This window comes from Tyto alba, unplaced genomic scaffold (genome assembly GCF_018691265.1).
Source record: "Tyto alba isolate M040663 unplaced genomic scaffold, T.alba_DEE_v4.0 Super-Scaffold_11, whole genome shotgun sequence".
NCBI classification, from domain to species: Eukaryota; Metazoa; Chordata; class Aves; order Strigiformes; family Tytonidae; genus Tyto; species Tyto alba.
Genome location: NW_024881273.1, coordinates 11,300,196 through 11,319,779, shown reverse-complemented (window position 1 = coordinate 11,319,779; position 19,584 = coordinate 11,300,196). Strand labels below are relative to the sequence as shown.

The following is a 19,584-nucleotide window of genomic DNA, read 5'->3' as shown; positions in this document are numbered from 1 at the left end:
TTTGCTCCCTTAAAGCCATGTTGACTTTTCCCTTTCACCTCCACTGGCTTGATTCTTGGCTGTTGTTTTTGTATCACTGCCTTTTGTACTGAAGTCCGGCTGGGTGGTCTGTACTTCTTAGGATCCTCAGGGAGTCTATTTGAAGATTTCTGCATTCATGACCTCTTTCTCTGGCATTGGGGCTTGTTTAGCAAGAGATTGGCAGTTGAGCTAGTGCCCACTCAAGTTCCATTAGGTGGTGGCATTCATGTCGTTATGCTCTTTCAGTGGCTGTTTGTCTCATAATGTCTTTTTTTCTCTTTTCTTGGCACAGGGGATGCTCCCAAGTGGGAGTTATCAGAGCGCTGATTGAAGCTGGCATCCCTGTAGATATGATTGGAGGAACATCTATTGGTGCTTTTATGAGTGCCTTGTACGCCGAAGAACGCAGCTACAATCAGATGAGGATCAAAGCTAGGCAGTGGGCCATGGTAAGCATTGGAAATGTTGCACTTCTCTCCTCAGATGGAATGCAAGAGCTTAACCACAAGCCTTAGCAGGCAGCAGTGCACAAGCTGCCACCCAAGGAAAGTGCAGCCATCTGCACTTTGGTGCCTGTATGACAAAAAAGGGCCCCTGCCCGGCAGCGAGAGAGAGAATTGGGAAAGCTGCTCGCTGTCACGCTGGCAGGCGATGCGAGCGCCCGAGGAGGCAGGAGTCAAATGCTTGACTTTGCTCTGCACAAATTCTAGTCACACTGTAAGCGTGAAGTGATGTTTCAGTGTGTTAGCCTGTGTTTATCTTTGTTTTATCTTCTCTTTTTATGTGCTGGAATCTGTTTCCTTTCCAACTTTCAACAAATGTGTTTCTCTTTTGTATAATTTTCTCTCTTTCGTTCTCACATGCTGTCATTTTTCAGTGGAACTGATTGACAGAGGTAATCCTTCTCTAAACTAAGTACAAAATGCGTAATTCACGGTGTAGCCTGAGAACTCCAGAGTGGTGGTACTCTGGTTCAGGAGAAATTTTTAACTTTAAGTATTTAATGCAAGCAAAACCACATTTTCATAATTAAACCAAGGTTTGGGAAGGTTGTTTTAAATAGTGACTTCTGTGGGTGTATTTGTTTATTGATAAGATGTTGGGGAAGAATTGTATTAGCACCAGATTACACTGGTTCAAATTGACTAAAGGTGGAGGTTAGTGTTATTTCTGAAATTTGCTAGTTACAACTTTGTATTATTCGTATGAAAACCACATTTTCATGTTGGTTTTCTTATTGAAAAGGAAGCAACACAGGGAGTTTTCTAAATTAGATTAACCTCTAGGTCTGCTTAGATATTCTTTAGGGGGGAATAGGAGTCTGTAGTTGGCACATGTATACTGCTTCCCTTTCCCAAATGTTTTCTAACCTGCCACAGCTTTGAGGCAAAATCTACTGTATCTTGGTAAGACACCACTTACTTTGCAAGCTAGTCAGTCTGGGGCATTAAAATACAAATTGAGGCCCCAGCATGTTTGTGCTGTCCTGGCGGGCAGAGGACCATGGGACTCTGTTTCACCTCCCTGCCACTGGTTGCTAGAAGAATGTGGATTTTGTGCTTTTTATTTTAGAACTGCCTGTGCCTGGCTGGGCTGGGAAGCACCTGAAACATAAACTGTTAATGGTACAGAGCAGTTTGCTGGGGTTGCAAAGGTGGAGGAGGTTTGAGATTTAAGGACATAAGAACAATTGTACTGAATCGTATGAGACATCTATTTAACCTTGCGGACTTTACCTCCCACATTGGTCACTACCAGATGCTTACGGGACAGCATCTGAGCAGGGTGAGTATGCCATGATACCTCCCTGAAATGTTTTCCTGGCTTCCCGCATCTGTGGCTCCCTGCCCTCTCTCCCTTGCTCTTGGTTAGGCTGGAGCGATGGAATTTTCCTCTGTGCATTTGTCCAGAGGATTATCTCCTCTTGTTTGTTAACTTGTCAGATCTCTTCTGTGCAGGGGGGTGATGCAGAGCTGGAAATGCTGTTTTCTGGGCTTCTCAGGGCTGTGTGTGCTCCCATCGAAGCTGGCTTCATTTCCAGCACTGAAGCTCTTGAGTTTGCCAGCCTAATCTGGAATTACATTCGCTTTTACCAGGAATAGTTAAAGATGAAATGAAGAAATTTAATCCATTGATAAACTTTTGAACACAAATTACAAAGCTCAGAGAATGTTTCACAAATGAAAAGGCAGGTTTTGGCCCAGCCTCTGGCTCTTTCAGGTATTGGTACCTTGAAATCTACAAATAAGTAACTGGGGGAGAGGTTAATGACCTCTGTTAGAGCAAATGTTTCATCCTATTAATGAAGAATGGATTTTCTTGAGGTTTTCCATGAGTGTTCTGACAAGCTTGCCAGGTCTGCATCCAAACCAGAAATTGTTCAAGGGTTTGAGAAGGAAAAAAGAAAAGATCGCTCTGTTTGAAGCCCTTTTCACTGTTAACAGCACAGTCCAGCAAAATGGTTGCATTGTAAATTGAAGAAAGCCATGAAAACCCTCTCTCCAAGATCAGATCACAGCTAATGTACAAAGTAGCTTGAGGGATTATAAATCTTTTTAACAGTGGGTATTCCGAGTTGTTTTCTTCTGTATTGTGTTGCAGCAACTGTAGACTGAGCAGGGAGAGAGGCTGCTTTCACTGAGCACTGGCTCTGTGTAGCTCTGCAGGGAGATTTGTTGGGGATTTATAGAAGATCCACCTGAAGGGAACCGAGTGTGAGCGAGGTGACAAACTCAGCAGATAAGCCCCAAATTCCCAGCGTCCGAAAGTTAGAGGACTGCTCCTGCTGTCCTCCAGAGCAGCATCGCTGCTGGCGAGGACCGCTGCAGGAGGCGGCTGCTGTGCAAGAGATGCTCTGGGGAACGGCCTGTGTTAAGCCAACGTTATGCAAAAAGGCTTGAGCCCTCCCTGCTACAGAAGCTGCTGATTCTGCTCCTCTAAAGCCTGTGAGCTTTTGCTGGTGAAGGTTATTGCTGAGTGCTCTTTGTGCAAAACCTTGCAGCCTGGATTTTTTAACCTGTGGGTTTTTTTGAAGTATCTTCACTGTGATGGATTAGATAACTCTGATACTTATTTAATTTTTTAATCAATCAAAATAAATGCTGTTTTTGTCCTGCAATTATTTCTCTTTTTGGTATTTTTAGAAATTGTCATATTTCTAGTTGTACACTTGGGGCTGGGAGAAGGGACATTTTTAATGGGATGTGTTTTCTGGACCTAATGAAGCAGCAAAGAAAAAAATTACTCTTTTTGTCAAAATATAGAGGGGTATAAAAATTACCAGTCAGGCTCGTTATGATATATTGTCTCTGTGTGTCTTCTGTACCTGTGTTTAACCAGCAAAACAAACAAGCAAAAGCTTTCATGTTTGCAGATTGTTGTTTTTTCTTGTTTTTTTAATTGGAGAATTAGTATTTCAAAGTATAAATATTTCACAAAGAATGGAATATTCTACTGTTGAAGGGAATATGGTTGTAGGCATGTGTAGTTAAAAGGCTTCCCATAATGAGAATTAAGAATTGCTGGGCAGGATGCTGCAGTCGTTTGCTGTCTGTGATTGCATGGACAGCTAAAATAAACGTGGGGGGTTTCTGAGGTTGCAGTCATGAGATTCTGCCTCTGCCTACCACTGCTCTCGTATTCATGCGTTGGGAGAGACTGTGGTTTGATGAGCTGATCTGGCCAAAAATTCATCCCTTTTTTTCTTCCCTGTCATGCTAATTTCTGGCCAGCTCAGCTCCTGGAGCTGCCTGCTGCGAGGGCAGCTGTGCTGACCCAGGGCAGGGGGAGGCAGAACCATCAGTCCCAGTTTGGGTCAGACCAAACTGCTGTCAGCCTGGATCCCGAAGCTCTCCTTGATCTGTTACATCTGTTGTTTTGAGGAAAAAAAAGCTGTTCTCTGCCATACCAGGGTGAGGCCTGCTCCCGTAGCCCGTGTGGGCCCAGGCGCGGGTTCGGGATGGCTGGGGAGCGCTGGGGAGCGGCGCGGCGGCAGCGCGCGACCGACTGCGTGGCTCGGCAGAGGGGCTCGTGGGGGGGGGGTGATGGCCAGCCCTGGGGACCACAAACTCCATGTGGGAGCGAGGCAGAGCATCCTTCATAGGTGCAGTGTTTTGTTAAATCGCTTTGCATCCCACACTGTTTTACTCTGTCTGCCAGATCTTCCTGTATAACAACAGCTACAAGGACAGATCCCTGCAAACAAACATAAAATCTGAGCTGAGTAGGCAAACACTGCCAAACGACACTGGCATGAAGAGCGGGCAGGATATCATAGGAAAGATACCTCCTGACCAGAGGGGATCAGCAAAATAAACTGGTTGCAGTCCCCCAGGTGAAGGGAGTCTTGGTTACTGTGACTTAGCCCTGGTTCAGGCACGGCAAACGGTAACACCAGCCAGAGCAGCTTGAAAGCTCACAGTGAATCCTAAATAAATAAAAAGTTCATTACAGATTGCACGTTAATGAATGTGCACATATTGTCTCTTAAATTGGGTTGATGAGCTGCAGCAGAGAACCTGCTTTGGGCGTCCTCCAGCCTGCTGGTGCTCGAGGACAGCATCGGCCTGCCAAGGTGGACTCTGCTGCGGTTTGGTGCTTTTTAATTGCATCTTTAAAACTTTATCAACCAGTTTGGAAGGTTTTATTCACCAGGCGTCTCTGCAAAAATTAAAGCAGGACAGATTGCTTTTCCCCTGTAAGCCAGCTGAAGCGCTCCTTCCCTGAAGCCTTGCCTTTCAGATGGAATTCTGTATTTAAGATTATTAACAACAGAAGACAAAAATACTGGGTGTGGTTTTTTAAACCTTAAAAATTTGTTATATTAAGTAGTACAGGAAAAAAGCTATTTTCATATAGTGATAAGGGCTGCTGGTTCATATTTACCATTTCATTCATATTATTTTGGGTGTTAATCCTAAATCTAGCATTAGAATTTTGGAAATGCAGATAAAAGGTTGCATGCAAAATCCTAACATTCCTATTGCTTTGAAAAGCCCAGTTAAGGCACCAAACCATCCTATTTCTACTCTGTAGCAATCATATCAACTAATGATCATGCAGATGGCATCTTAATGTTACAGAATCAGGACATCTGAATCTGATTTTAAACATATATTTACTTACCTTGCTTCTCGCCTTTACCTGACTCTGAGATGGCTACAGCTTCTTAGAAGGCTTAATTTTAATCTTCTTCAACTCTTAGATTTCTTAATAGTTTACCTTTAAATCTGAACTTCCATTATCTGTAATTCCTGCCTTTGGGATAAATATATCACTGTAGTGCTGTTTATCTGAAACTGTTGGCCTGAGTTATGTTTTTATTTTGTCTTTAACATTTTTTTCTGTGTGAATTCATTTGCTTGTTTCATTGAAACTTTATACGTGAACACTGAAAAAGCACTAAAAGAAATTCTGGATGCTATCTCCTATTTAAAAAATATTTAATCTGTTCTACTGTTTTAAATTTTTGTTCTTGCAACAAATTTTCCTATACCCTTGCTTTTTTTTTATACTCAGGAACATTGAAAAATCCTGGGATTATCCTGGTTTTTGACACCAGTTTACCACTTTTCTCCCTCAAAGAACAAAACAGCCAGAGATTGCAATTCAGGGGGCGTTTTGTCCATCATCTTGTGTGTTTGCTCTTGTCCCTTCCTTGTTGAAGTTGCCTTATACTGGATAGCTTTTAAAAATAATTTTAGGATCGAAGGTCTGTTTAAAAAGAAAGCTCATCTTGCAGCAGAGCTGTTAAAATTAAAGTTCATGAGAAGTTAATGAAGAATTGCAAAATACCTGCTCTCTCCCAAGAGAACTGGTAAAGATGCCTTAAGGCTGTGCTTCCCGTCACTGTTATGTGGGGAACTGAAGCTGCATTGTTCTTGGAGATGCTGGTGTTGGTCCTTGTGCTGTTGGTTCTCAGAGAAGTATGAAGTGGAGCAGAAGTCAGAAGGCTCTCGCTGCCTTTCCGAAGGGTGATCTTTAACTTAATTTATCCTAAGAATGGTAGGTGGTAGAAGCTATTCTTGGAAGGCTGAGGGAGGCTGTTGGCCATCAGCCTCAGCTGAAAGGGCATCTTCCAGTTACGAGAAATTGAAATATTAAGAAATAACCATTAATGAGAAGTATTTTGTTCATGTACAAGATTATTGTGAGCATTAATTGCAGGAAAAATGTAGAGACTCAGCATTATAAAGATCATTTGCAACAAGGATAGCCCAATGTTTGGTGTGAAGTTAGAGAGATTTTTCTTCAGTATTAAAGGACTTTACGTAAATGCCTTTCCCCAATTTAATCATTCTAAGTAATGTCAGAGACCAAATCCCTATTTTAAGGACAAAACTAATTCCATTTAACTCTGAAGCTGTAGGTAGCGTGTCTGTAGTTAGGTTGGCACACTGTCCTCACCCCACCAGAACCCAAAATGAAGGTGTGAATGAAGGTGACGGGTTCATAATTGGCTTTGTGTGAAGGCTCTTACACTCTCCCATGTTTTCTGTTTATATACTTGTTTTTAAAGTTTGGGGGTGGGTTGGTTTGTTTGTTTGTGGGGTGGGTTTATTTTTTTTGGTGTTTTGTTTTGTTTTTTTTTTTTAATACTTGGACATGTATTCTCTGGCAGATACCTAATATATATTTAAAAGCAGCTGAACGTGACAATGTAGGCTAATCCTGCTCTTCTTTAGATCATTGCTAGAGTAAAGCAGAGGCCAGATGTTGTTCACAGATCCTTTAGTAGACTGCAGGTTTAGAAGCTGTTTCATGCTGTAGGTCTCTGCCTCTGTACAATGCCATATTGTCTGTAAAATTATTTGCTAAGTTATAGAGAACATGTAGAGGGACAAGATATTTCATCTAATAGAAATATTTCATCCAGTGAAACCCTGTTTAATTGCAAATGACTTAATTGAATTTTTTGATCTTCCGTCACACTTTAACCGAGTATGAGGTAATACATTAGGCACGGAATTTTGTTAGGATTTATTAAGATTTGAGACCAATAACATGGTTATGGGATAAATACAGTGGCCATAATGCCATCTAGTTTAGGTATTTTCATCGTTTTATCTTGTAGGTTAGTGCAGAGATGTAATGCACTTGGAAAAAAATGAAAAAAGAAATAAAGGAATCCATTAAAGCTTAATTACCGTATACGTGTTTAAAAGAGACACATCTGACAGTGTGTTATGTTTTCTCAACCCTTTGTGCCCCATGTTGGGCACCAAAAAGGACTGTCGTGGTTTAACCCCAGCCAGCAGCTGAGCACCACACAGCTGCTCGCTCAGTGCTCCCCTGTCCCAGTGGGATGGGGGGGACAACTGAGAAAAAGGTAAAACTCCTGGGTTGAGAGAGGAATGATTCAATAACTAAAATAAAATAAAAACTATAATAATAAAATATAATAATAATAGTAATGAAAATTAGTATAATAAAAGAGAGAAATAAAACCCAAGAGACGGCAAGTGATGCCCAATGCTGACCAATGCCCGAGCAGCAATCCGCCCCCCCGCCAGCTCCCCCCCGTTTCTGTACTGGGCATGATGTCCCGGGGTATGGAATAGCCCTTTAGCCCGGCTGGCTCAGCTCTCCTGGCCACGCTCCCTCCCAGCTTCTTATACACCAGCTCGCTGGCAGAACATGGGAAAGGGAAAAATTCTTAACTTGGGGTAAGCGCTACTTAGCAACAGCTAAACCATCAGCGTGCTATCAACATTGTTCTCCTGCTGAATCCAAAGCACAGCACTGTACCAGCTCCGGGGGGGAAAATTAACTCTGTCCCAGCCAAACCCAGGACACTTATGTAAAATAGTTGGTATCTATGGTGCTCTAAGAAGCCTAATGTGACTTGGGTTTTCTGTCTTGTGTAGGGTGCCTGTAGTAGTATCTAAATGGTGGCTGCCAAGCAGCAGGTGAAGAGCACAATAACTCACGTTGGGAATGCAAAATAATGGACGTCGATACATAGAAAATGTGTTTCAAGCACTTTAACGTGTGACTGACTTAACCTTGTTGCAGTCCCAGAGTAACACATACCTGTTTTTGTAAGTGCTTACACTGAGGCAGAGAAAAGATTTAAGACTAGAAGAAAAATCAGGTGTGATCCACAAATGAGATGTACAAAGATATAGATTCCTATATTACTGATTTATTATTTCCTTTCCACGCTGATGAACCGCATGTGCACTGTGGAAAGGGTGATGAAGAGAGAGATAACTAATAATACCTTTTTGTTATTAAAAAAATAATCAAGAATTAAACTGTAACATTCATGTGCATTTATTAAGGCAGAAACCTGTGCCCGTGCACACTGTTTCAGAGGGACATTTTGATTTATGGGTAGAAGGGAAGCAGTGAAAATGTACATTCTTCCATAGCCTTATTGCAAACTGGCTACAGAGCTTGCTGCTTTTTGTTTTAAATTTATGGCACCATACAAGGAGTTACTGGTTGTAGTTTTTGTAGTTGAATTGCCATCCCCTTGACAACTTTTATACTTACAGTGCTTCCAACATGTTGGCTGTAGAATCTGCAATACGATGTCTCTTGAATTGCATATGTTAATGCATACATTAATATGGATTCTTGCATATATTTACCTGTGAAATCCCCTTTTTTGTTTTTTCTTTTTAGGTTATGAACTCAGTGTCTAAAACTATTCTAGACTTGACATATCCAATAACCTCTATGTTTTCTGGAGCAGCTTTTAACAATAGCATCAACAACATCTTCAAAGATAAGCAGATAGAGGTAGGTTGCTTATTCCCTTTATGTATAGTAAATGATGTCACTGTATTCTGTTGTAGCAGAAATAGCTTTCTTCCATGCTAATATAAGCTATGGGGCTGTGGGATGACTGAAAACTGTGAATGTGATGTTACACGAATATTGGAAGGAGCTTATTCTTTCATTTTGGTGGATTTAGAAAACACAAGGAGTAGATTATTTGTAGCCACTTCTGTTTGACAAAGGGATCCTGTTGTCTGAGAGCAGAAGTTAAAATTGTGTCACTGAAGTAGAATTGCTGAGACTGTTTTATCATTATTTTTCTGCGAATGAGGTCTAAGAGACCCTTAGGGCATAAAAGAAGAAGGTCTTGAAGAGGGTAGCAATGGGTTTGGCTTTTTTTTTTAATTTTATTTTTGAAGCTAGAGTGAGGTTTTTATGAACAGCATATTGAAAACTGCAATAACGTCAAAGTGTATTGTTTCATAGTTTGCATGTGGTGACCTTTTTATAATTGCTAGATGTTGTATGGCTTACCTGAGCTGGTAGCCTCATTCAGAATCCCACCTATCCTCCGTCCCTCAGCAGTAGTGATTTATAAAGCACATTATCAGTGGTTGTCTTCCTAGATCACCAAGTTCAGAGAGTGTTTGGGAAGTCGTGCAATCTTACCTCATTTGCAGATTTAACCAAATAATTCCTGTGTTTGGAATCCTTGTGGTGAAAGATTATGTAGCAAATTAACACTATATATACTTTAAATATATTAAAAATAATCTAAAACATTCCCTACTTAAATGCAAGTATGAAAGTAAGTGATTAATCATCATGTGGTTTAAAATAGCATTTTGCTGTGCAGAGTGGATGGTGCTGGAAACAAACAGGTTTTAGAGTGATAAGTCCTTCTGAGACTGGAATTATTTTTGTTTTGTTATTTGGGCAGCACCAGCCATAAGCTCATGTCTTTAATCATGCATATCCTTTCCTGAAGCACACCAGCTCCTATCTGGTTTCAGCAGTGCCTCATAGGAAAACATGTGATAGTCCAGTGACTAAACCAGCTCCTCTCTCCTTGCTTTGATGTAGCCGTGGAGCTGCCTTATGCAAAGCGCTGAGACCTCCTTGGTTGTGTGAAGCACGGTCTTCTCTCGGTTAACTTGGTGTGAGTTGGGGATGGTACATTGCACTGTGAGGCTGCAGGGTCCTGCTGGGCAGAGCTTAGAGGAGTTGTCGGTGACAAAATGGAAGAAAATCTCTTCTGAGCTTAGGTGGCCCCAGCTTCTCCTGCTCTATCTATCACTGCTTTTGATTTCAGCAGTCAATTTATTGTACTTCCTTTTAAGGTGCAGTGGATTCTTTCCTTATGACTTTTAACAGCTGTAATTGTATGATCTAATCTAACCTTGCAGTCACAGGAAGGTTTTGTCCAAGAGAAATCCAGTTCTGATGCATGCAACAACATCATCTTTGCACACGTGTGCTGAGTGTCATAGGCTAAACCCTTCCATCTGTGCCTGAGGATTTCGTCACATTGGAAGACTTCTGTCAGATAAATAAGGAGAAATGTGTAGCTCTGCAAGGAAAGAGGCAGTTACCCCTTCATTGCAATTTGTGTTATCATCACAGGTTAACCAGTCATGTCACTAGACAGATGGAAATTGAAAGCTGCCTAAGTCTAAATGGTAACTGATAAAGTAATAGAAGCTGAACTAAGAGGCATTAAGCCTTGAACAAATGTTTTCTTAAAGCATTATTTCAAAGGGTCCAAACTGCAAACATCCATCTTTTGTCAGTAGCTGTAGCGTTTTTGGAGGGCGGTGGGTAGCAGGGATTTCCAACTGGAAATACATGTTAATAAGAGTTAATTATAGCCTTGCAAACACAGGTTGTGTTTGGATGCTTGGCCACAGCTGCTCCTTCCTGGAAGGATCCACAGTGACTGTGGCAGAACCTGAGAACTTTCCACCCAAGGGGCTGGGTTGGGTACTGGCCCTTCCTTGTGTGCTTCTAAAGGCTTAAAATTAGGAAGCACTGGGCCAGATTCTCCTGTTTACTACCCGTGGCTGAGAGATGGCACTTGGCACTTCTCACACGTGCCCTCATCCCTCATCTGCATCAGAGCCAGGGAGCAGAAGCACTTACGTTGAACTGTTATTTCTGTCATTGAAAGGGAGGTTTCCATTTTCTCTTAAATTTGCTCTCTAACAACCCTTGTAACGTAGGTGTCTCCTGATTCCCAGCAGTGCTGTTTGTGGGGTAGCCCTGGTTACCAGCAACCCCCGTGATTGCTGCTACAGATGTCAGCCAAAGGCGCTCCACCAGAAGAGATCAGCCTGTGCAAGTTCTTCCAGGAAAGCACACAGAAATCCAGGATAGGGTGCTTAAAAGATATTTCTCAAGAAATACAGTTATTTTCCTTTGAAATTACCCATCTTTCTGGGAGAGCACCAGGCTCTGGAATTTTTATTGCCTATGCCAGAAGCACAAAATGCTGTTGCAAGTCATCTCAGCTGGAGGGTCAAGTGTGAGGAATCAGAAAAGACTTCTATCAAGTCCTGTTTCAGACTTGAATAATGCTCTGTCTCTAAAATAAATGGATCGGTATCTGAGAAATGCCATCCTTATTATTGCGTGATAGGTCTTGGTTTGGTTTCCTTCGTGCATGTGTTTGCATGAATATGAAAGGAAGAGTCAGATAGAATCCTTTCCCCATCTTTCCCCTGTTTTTGCTTAGAATGTGGTTGATGCACTGAGATCTGCAATCATCAGAATATCTTTAGCATGGAGAGGTACCCCTAATACTCTCGTAGTCACACTTTATTCATCCGCCTTCCTATGGCATTTATACCAGATGGGTTGTAATACTTGTGCAGCATCTGTTAGTCCTCCCTAATTCCACCATCTTTGCAGAGCTGTTTAAGAGATTAAACTCTGTAGAAAAAAACTTCTTGGCAGTTCAGAATTTTGTATTGAACAGTACAGAGACTTGCACCAGAAATAGAGACTGACCAGAGAGGGAGTGCTTCTCAGCTCATACTGATAGCTGGAGTCCAAACCCTTGTTTGGCTTGAGTTGAAGGCACGTCACAGCTACGCTCGAGAAGGCTCAGACACATTGTCTGGTGAACAAAGAGGCTGGCTGGCTGGGAAAGCAGGCTTACCTCTTCAGTCTTGATTCAGCTCTGCTGATTGACAGAGAACTGTCAGCTGTTGTTCTCTGGGCATAAGTTCAATTTATTCAAATAAGTCCTCCTCCCTCCCCTTTGCAGGCTACTCTTTCACTGGACACCTTGGAGACTTTCCAAAGCTATCCTCTCTCCCACAAACTCCTGTGCAGCTGGGAGGTCACCTTCCCATTCAGTTTTTCCAGCTAGTGGGGTGTGAGTACAGACGCGGCTGAAACAAAGATGAGAACTTCCTCTGCCAGGAGCAGGGCTTGTTGGTTTGGTCTTGCCCTGTTGAATAAACTTGTAAAGCACTTAGCTCGGCCATTCTTTATGTATATCACCCTCCTTCTTAGGTACCACACTCCTCACTGCTATTTTACCCTGTAATATCTCAAGCAACCTCTGGGATCTTCTTGAAGCTCTTCCTTTCAGGATCCTTTGTTCCTGTAGATAATGCTGCAAAGCTTTGTGTTGTCCTCTTTGGCTCTAGGCAGCTTTACAACTCGGCAGCATTGCTCTGAATCTCCTGCTGAAATGACCCCTAGCTTCATCACCACAAGGTGCAAATTGAATCTCATTTAATCAAGAGGCCATAACTCATGTTCTTGCCTCTTCATCTTGGGATGTGGTGTCTCAGGAACTGAGGCAAGGAAGATGTGGCCTGTGACTTAGGGCTAGAGGGAACTGAGTAGTTGCATGCTCATCCATGGTAAATACAATTATGGAAGACTTGCTCTGTGTAGTGGATGAACATAACCTTGAGTAGAAACAGCTGGGTGGAATGCAAGAATGGCTACCCTGGGCGAGATCAAAGGTCTTTCTAGCTTAGTGCCGTGTCTCCAGGGGAGGCCAAAAGCAGCAGGTATTTAGCAACTTAGATAAGAACCAAATATATAAAAGGCGAGTCTTCCCTTCATATTGTCATCCAGCAATAAACAGCCTAGGGATCTCTTTAGATGAGAGTTATCATCAGACCCCCACACTTCATAGGAAAGAAAAGCAGGTATCAGAAAGAAGGTGCACTCTAGTTTGAGTGATGAGGTTTCTGTGCTGGTCTGTATGCTGGACAGTCTTCTGGAACAAGTATTTCTTGCTATCAGAAAGAGGAAATAAGGATTCTAGTCTGCCTTGGTTTTGAATGAAACATTTGCACAAGAAACAAATTTATGAACTTAAACACAGGGCTGACAGGTTTTTTTCCATCCATGCGGGTGTTTGTGTCTGCAGCTCTGCCTGTTAAGATGCAGAGGTTGTTGCTTTGGTTTGTGTTAGACATGGGTTTTAGTTTAAGTGCAAGGTTACAGATTTAGTAAAACTGGGGCCTCATCTGTTGCAGGATCTGTGGATTCCTTACTTCACTATCACAACCGACATCACTGCCTCAGCAATGAGGGTCCACACGGATGGTGAGTGTGCAGGCAGCCTTCTCCAGCAGCCGGTCTTAAATAATGATGTGAGACTGCAGTGTTATCCCTTGTTTCTGGCCTTTAAATTTGTCTTTCCTTTTGTTTCTCCCTTCTCTGTTATTTGCTGAGCGCCAAACTGTGGTTGTACACAGATAACAAGGAACAGAGCTGTTGGGAAGAAATTAAGTGAGATGCTGTATTCACTATTTAGAGAGAAAATGGGTCCGCTGACACCGTTCTGTTTCCTTAAAACATCCCATGAAGTGTAGGTGTTTTAGCCATAAATCAAACCTAATGCAACCAAAACATTTTAAGATTCAAATTCCCCATAAATGAAGCTGGTTTTACAATAAAGAGACTCCTGTGCTTGAAGCAGAGGCATTTGTGTCCAGTCCTCTTTATTTTTCTGGTGGAAAACTGTAATGTACTTTACTGACGGAACAGAAGAGAAAGATCCGAGCTGTCTGCTCTGCTGTCAGGACGTGGTGGCAGCCCTGTGGGACACTTGCTTTAGCTTTTGTCTATTTGGGGTAACAGTGCAGTGACTCAGGCTTCAGTGAAGACAGTACAAGCCTACCAGGCACCCCAGATATTTCCTTGGGTAGCTGAAGCCTTTGTTGCCACGTCTCTGATGTTTTGTCTTTTAAGCTGGTGCAGGTGAGACTGCATTCCTGCTGTCGGGGCGTGGGTTGCAGAACTGCTAAATTACACTGACACCAGGGCTGTGTGGACCAAGGACAACCAAGGGGGCTAAAACAAGCAGAAAAAGGATTAGCCTTCCTTAGAGTTTTGTATCCCCATTCTGCAGCAGGTTAAGCCAGTTCCTGTGGAACTTTAATGTAAAGACAGAAATCATCTGGAGAATGGTTATGGGCATCTCCAGAATTCACTGAGAGGAGAGGAAAGAAGTTCCCAGCTGCTGCAGTTTCCCATCTTGGTTCCACCTGTGGGGTGTAACCCAAGAAGTCAGCATTTTCCTTGGCTGGGAGTTCCAACTCAACTAAAACTGTTAGTAATAAACCCCAAATCTGCCAGTATTGACCTGTGCTAAACTGTAGGAGCGCTTAGGTTCTAATTAGAAACAGAACTGTTACATATTTTAAAAAGAATCGAAAAAATCAATTCTCAGTTTGCTGGAAAGAGTTGTCGTTTGAAGCACCAAGTAGTTAATTATTGAGAAGTGAGCTAACACTGCAAGTCTTATTTATTTTTGATATTTTAAAGATTCACTTCTCAGATAAGACTCTTGGCCTCTTTGGAAATGTGGTGTCTTCCCAATTCAGCTGATGCAAATATTAAGAGAAAAATCAGAAAATATGAGCCTTAAAGCAGAATGTTTTACAGGAAACAGATCCAATCAATGTCTGCTTGATTAAACTTTCTGTTTCTAACAGCTTAAAAGATTATAACTTTCGTCCTTCCTTACAGCACTATTAACAGAAATGTCCTAATAAGAGAGAAGATCACCACCATGCACTTGCACTGGTTTTAGAAATGAAAATGTTTGCTTATTACAGAGCAGGGAAAACAGAATTTTTGGACTTCTACAGCATATATTTTTCATGTTCAGCTCCTGCTAAAGGTCAGGTTTTTGTGGATCTCTGTAGAGCATAATGGTTTTAGCTGCAATTCAATCTGCTTATTCTTTCTCCCTTTGTCCCCAGGAGAAGCCTTTTTCTTTCCTTACCAGTGTAAGCTCAACAAAGCACTAAAGATGATCCCTGCAGTCAGGCATATGCTGAAATCTCCTTGAAGGCCATAAATATGAGGCATGGGCTTAAAACTGTGGTTTTTAAGGCCTTTGCCTGATAGTATGTTTGAATAGCCTTTTTTTTTTTCCCCCTTACCCAGGATTATGGTACAGAAAATAATGAACTGTTTTAATAACTTTCTAGCGGTATTCTCAGGAGAGCCTTTATCTCCTGATTATTTTAATGAGTGCAAAAGCCTACCCCACCTCTGCGGCAGTAATTAATGCTGTTGCCATTCCCTTCCTCTCATTCCTGCAGGCTCTCTGTGGAGATACGTCCGTGCCAGCATGTCCCTCTCTGGGTATATGCCTCCTCTCTGTGACCCGAAGGATGGGCATCTCTTGATGGATGGAGGCTATATCAACAATCTTCCAGGTAGGTGCACAGATTAGTTGGGAAGAAGGTACCAAGAACACAGCCTGTCAAACAGTCTGCAAAACTTTGTCCTCTTCCCCCCTGCAAAAAAAAAGAAAACAAGGAGAAATCCTGCAAACACCTTTAATCTCATGATGGTTACCAGGAGTCATTGTTCTCAGTTTCCTAGGTGTTTGCTTTGTCGTGGATTTATTAAGACTATTTTTCGCTACAAAGTATTTCCTAATAGACATAATCTGAACATGTAATTCCAAGCTAATTTAGAATTTATTTTAGTGCTTACTGAAATGAGAGAACAGAAATTAAACTGCAAACATATAGTCTCTCTTCGAATTTCTTTTCAAAAAGTACCAGTTGAATAAGAAGTTATTCTGCAAAAGCAACATCATTAACTCTTCACTGTTCACACTGGTGTCACCCAGAGCCTGAAGGGTTCAGCTGACAGGCATCGGTGTCTTGGTTAGCTGCTAGCACGTGGCAGAGGTGGAATCACGTGGCGTTCAAGAGAGTGATGTGGAGTTTGGGGTGTTCTGAACCTAAAAGTGTCCAAGTTGTGTGAATTCGCTTCTGTGTGTTTGGGATGTGTTTTATGTCAGGGCTGTCATCGTAGTCAGAAAGCATTGGAAGGTGGGTGGCTCAGGAGGGTGGCCAAGACAGAAAAGAGATATGTGGTGTCATTGCAGTTTGTGACTATAATTGTCTACAAATAAATAGGAAGGAATCTAAGTTAAGAGACTCCGCATCTGAGCAGCCTAAGTCATTTACATGATCCAGACAAATCCAGACAATATTTTTCCATCAGGGCTGTATTTGCCTAAAAACTGGAAATGGAAATAACACAAAATAGACCCCCAAAGTCTGCATCTGTCATTCTCTGTTTCTGCAAGCAAGAGCATGAATAGCAAACCAAAGCACCTTTACCACCTGCACATATGTGTCTAAATTAAGTATCTGAATTGGCTCTTCAAAGCTGTGGTTTTCCTACGCATAGCTATTCTGGAAACTGCAACTATCTTGGACTCTGGGGGTGTGAAAGAAATATAAATTCATTCTGTGAGGTATGTGTCCCTCTCTTCCCTCCCTTGGCACTTCCCTAAGTCCTTGCCTGTATCCAAAGGCTGCAGCTAGTCCTTTTACTGACCTTGAAGTAGGAGGTGTTGCCTCATTTCTTTCCCACTTCCAAATTTGAATCTTTCTCTTGAATCCCAAAGCTTTTCTTAGACTGAAATCCTCCCAGCCCCTCCTTGCTGTTTGGTTCCTGTGCTACTTCTTCCCTTTATGACCTTCTGTCTGCAGGACTGACCCCTGCACTGCTGACTCTCCTTTTTAAGGCCACTGCCACTTCTTCTCTCTCCAGATCCCCCAGATCTTTTGTTCTCATCAGAACTGCTGCACGAGGTAGAATTAATGGGGGTTTAAGGCGCTCTTTCACGTTATACTTAATGTGGTGTAACTGTGGGCTTGAGCTGTGTGCATCCCACCTCCTCTCCCCTGCTCCCAGCCGTACAGATTTGCTGCTGCCTTCACGTGGGTTCTGATGACAGTGTGGCCTCCGTCAGAGAGAGTCAGGTCATCCCACCAATCCAGGGTAAAATCTACCCCATAAGTGATGTTTACCAGCAGTTTGGCAATGAGAACTCACCCTGAGGTTACCCAGGGGCTTGGTCGGTGCAGAGCGGGCGGCACGCTGGGATCTCCCGCTAAACCGGAGCAGGAGGGGGGGGGCCTCCCCGGGGCGGGGAGAGGTCTCTCGGCGGAGCTGCTGCAGGTGCCTCCGAGGCTGTTCAGAGACACTCGTGGTATGTACGCTGTCGGGTTAGATACTCCCCAGCGGGACGTCCGTCAGCTTTGGGTGCACACCACCAGGGCTTGGCAGCACTGGCGCTGATCTGACCTTCTTTCCCGCTAGCTGATGTTGCGCGGTCCATGGGCGCAAAGGTGGTGATCGCGATTGACGTGGGGAGCCGGGATGAGACTGACCTCACCAACTACGGCGACTGCTTGTCTGGCTGGTGGCTGCTCTGGAAGCGATGGAATCCACTGGCTGAGAAAGTCAAGGTATTATAGACTATATCAAAATGGCAGCTGGTTTTATGTATGGAGCAGGAAGCTTCCCCTTGTTCGTTCAGGGAGCAAGCCTGGTGACAGACTTTTGAGTTTGAGCTCTTACTCATGGATGAAGACAGCTGGGCAGTGCCCTGACACCAAAGGAGGGGCAGCAACATGGGAGAGCATAGAGCCTCGTCTGGGAAGCGATGGTAGAATTGTTAGAGCAAAGAAACCTTTTCTTAGGGGTGCATTAAGTTTTGATAAAGTCAGAATTTACAAATTTTACCAATGAAAGTAGTAACTTCGTCCAGTTCAGTGTGTCTGTCCCATACGTCTTTGAACTGTTGCTTTAGGGAGATTTTGGCACTTGGCAGTAATTAACATTACTAATGTTAGTAGATAAATGTGGGGTTGCAGAGCATGATTTTTTTTTTTATGTTGTTGCATGCAATCAGGCCAATTCTGTTACTTATTCTTCTGCACTTCCCAAATTATCTGGCTCTGCTGCTGTCCCTCAAGTGTACACTCTTCTTCCCTCCCAACTACAATTAACACATTCCCCTGTTGGAATTGGAAGTAAAATACTTGTTTGTGCTTCTCAAAGTTGGGGAAAATACTACAGACTATGAGTACTGTTCCGTAATCTAAGGTTTTTATTCTGTGATGACTCCCTTCTCTGAAAAGGTCTGGTCTCCATGAGAAGTGGACTTTTGGAGTTGGTGCAGCTGTGGAGTGCCCTGCTGTGCCTTGGCAGAGTTGGCCATGCTGCTCCCAGCATGTAGTGGGAGTGTTTGGTGGGGAAAAGTGGAAGACCTTGACTCTTCTCAGCAGTGCCCAGTAAAATATTACAACTGCCCAAATGGCAATAGGCACACATGAAAACATTTTTTTTTTACTGGGTGTGGTGAAACACTGGCCAACCAGAGAGACTGTAGAGTCTCCATCTGCGGAGATACTCAGATTTCAGCTGGACATGGTCTTGGACAGCCTGCCCCAGCTGACCCTGCCAGATGGGTTGAACTACACGATCTTGATTGGTCCTTGTCCACCTCAGCCATTCTACCCAATCTCTGCCCTGGTACTATAGAAATCATCACTGATTTCTGCCCTAAAGGATCACTGTGCCCTTCTCACCTCAGCACAGGTCTCTCTCTTAAGGTACCACTATATCCTGGAATGAAAGAGTTATTTCAACTTTGAACTGCAGAAACATGCTGGAGGGCAATTCCCTTTCTGCTCTTGATTATGGAGACTCGGTGGCTAGCTGTCCACACTGCCTGGGAAACAGATGGAGGTGCTGATGTGTGAAGGCTTCAGCAGGCTTCTGTGCGCTCTTGGAGAAAAAAAAAAAATGATCGATAACTTGCTTTTTCTCCATTGTGAATACAGAACATATTCTGAAATTAGATTTCTGAATTAATCATGATTGGTGTGTCTGGCCTGATTGGCAGGTGCTGAATATGGCAGAGATCCAGACGCGGCTTGCATACGTGTGCTGTGTGCGGCAGCTGGAGATGGTGAAGAACAGCGATTACTGCGAGTACATCCGGCCGCCCATTGACCGATACCGTACCCTGGACTTCGGAAAATTTGATGAAATCTGTGTAAGTGCATCCTGGGGAAGGCAGTTCCCCCACACTGCTGTTCCACAGAAACGTGCTGGTTTGTGGTGCTAATTAGTGCCCAAGCTGCTGGAGAGGAAGAGAAGTCCGTTGGCACAGAGTGAATAATTGACACTAAATAATGCCGTGGAATGATGTTATGTCTGTGAGATTGGATTAACAGCAGAAATTGAGTTAGTAATCTTGATTATATAATGACCTGTGAACAGATCAGTTGCCTCACTCTGTTTTATGACAACTCTTTCTCAGCTGCTTGGTTAAAAACTCTTGGGTGTCTGAGCTGCTTTGGGCAGTTGGGGTTTGTCAAATGGTGTCATTTCTCTCCCTTCATTATGTAGCTTGTTGTCTCATAAAAGTCTGTAGAGGAGGCCATGAATCACTGAAATGGAGGGCAACATGCTAAAATATCTGGCTTGGTTAACGTTTCAACACTTCTATTAATAAAACATATCATCCACAGTTCCTCTGCACCT

The 19,584-nt window shown here is 43.0% G+C and overlaps 1 protein-coding gene across 2 annotated transcripts in view; it reads left to right on the top strand.

Moving 5' to 3' along the window:
* Positions 1–19,584, top strand: part of PNPLA7 (patatin like phospholipase domain containing 7) — a 126,816-nt gene that overhangs the window by 91,719 nt on the left and 15,513 nt on the right. For both annotated transcript variants that reach the window (XM_042786733.1, XM_032999994.2), the window contains exons 26-31: positions 314–470; positions 8,650–8,766; positions 13,245–13,314; positions 15,324–15,440; positions 17,350–17,498; positions 18,941–19,093. In XM_042786733.1, coding sequence (XP_042642667.1) covers positions 314–470; positions 8,650–8,766; positions 13,245–13,314; positions 15,324–15,440; positions 17,350–17,498; positions 18,941–19,093 — 763 coding nt within the window. The remainder of the gene's footprint in view (positions 1–313; positions 471–8,649; positions 8,767–13,244; positions 13,315–15,323; positions 15,441–17,349; positions 17,499–18,940; positions 19,094–19,584) is intronic.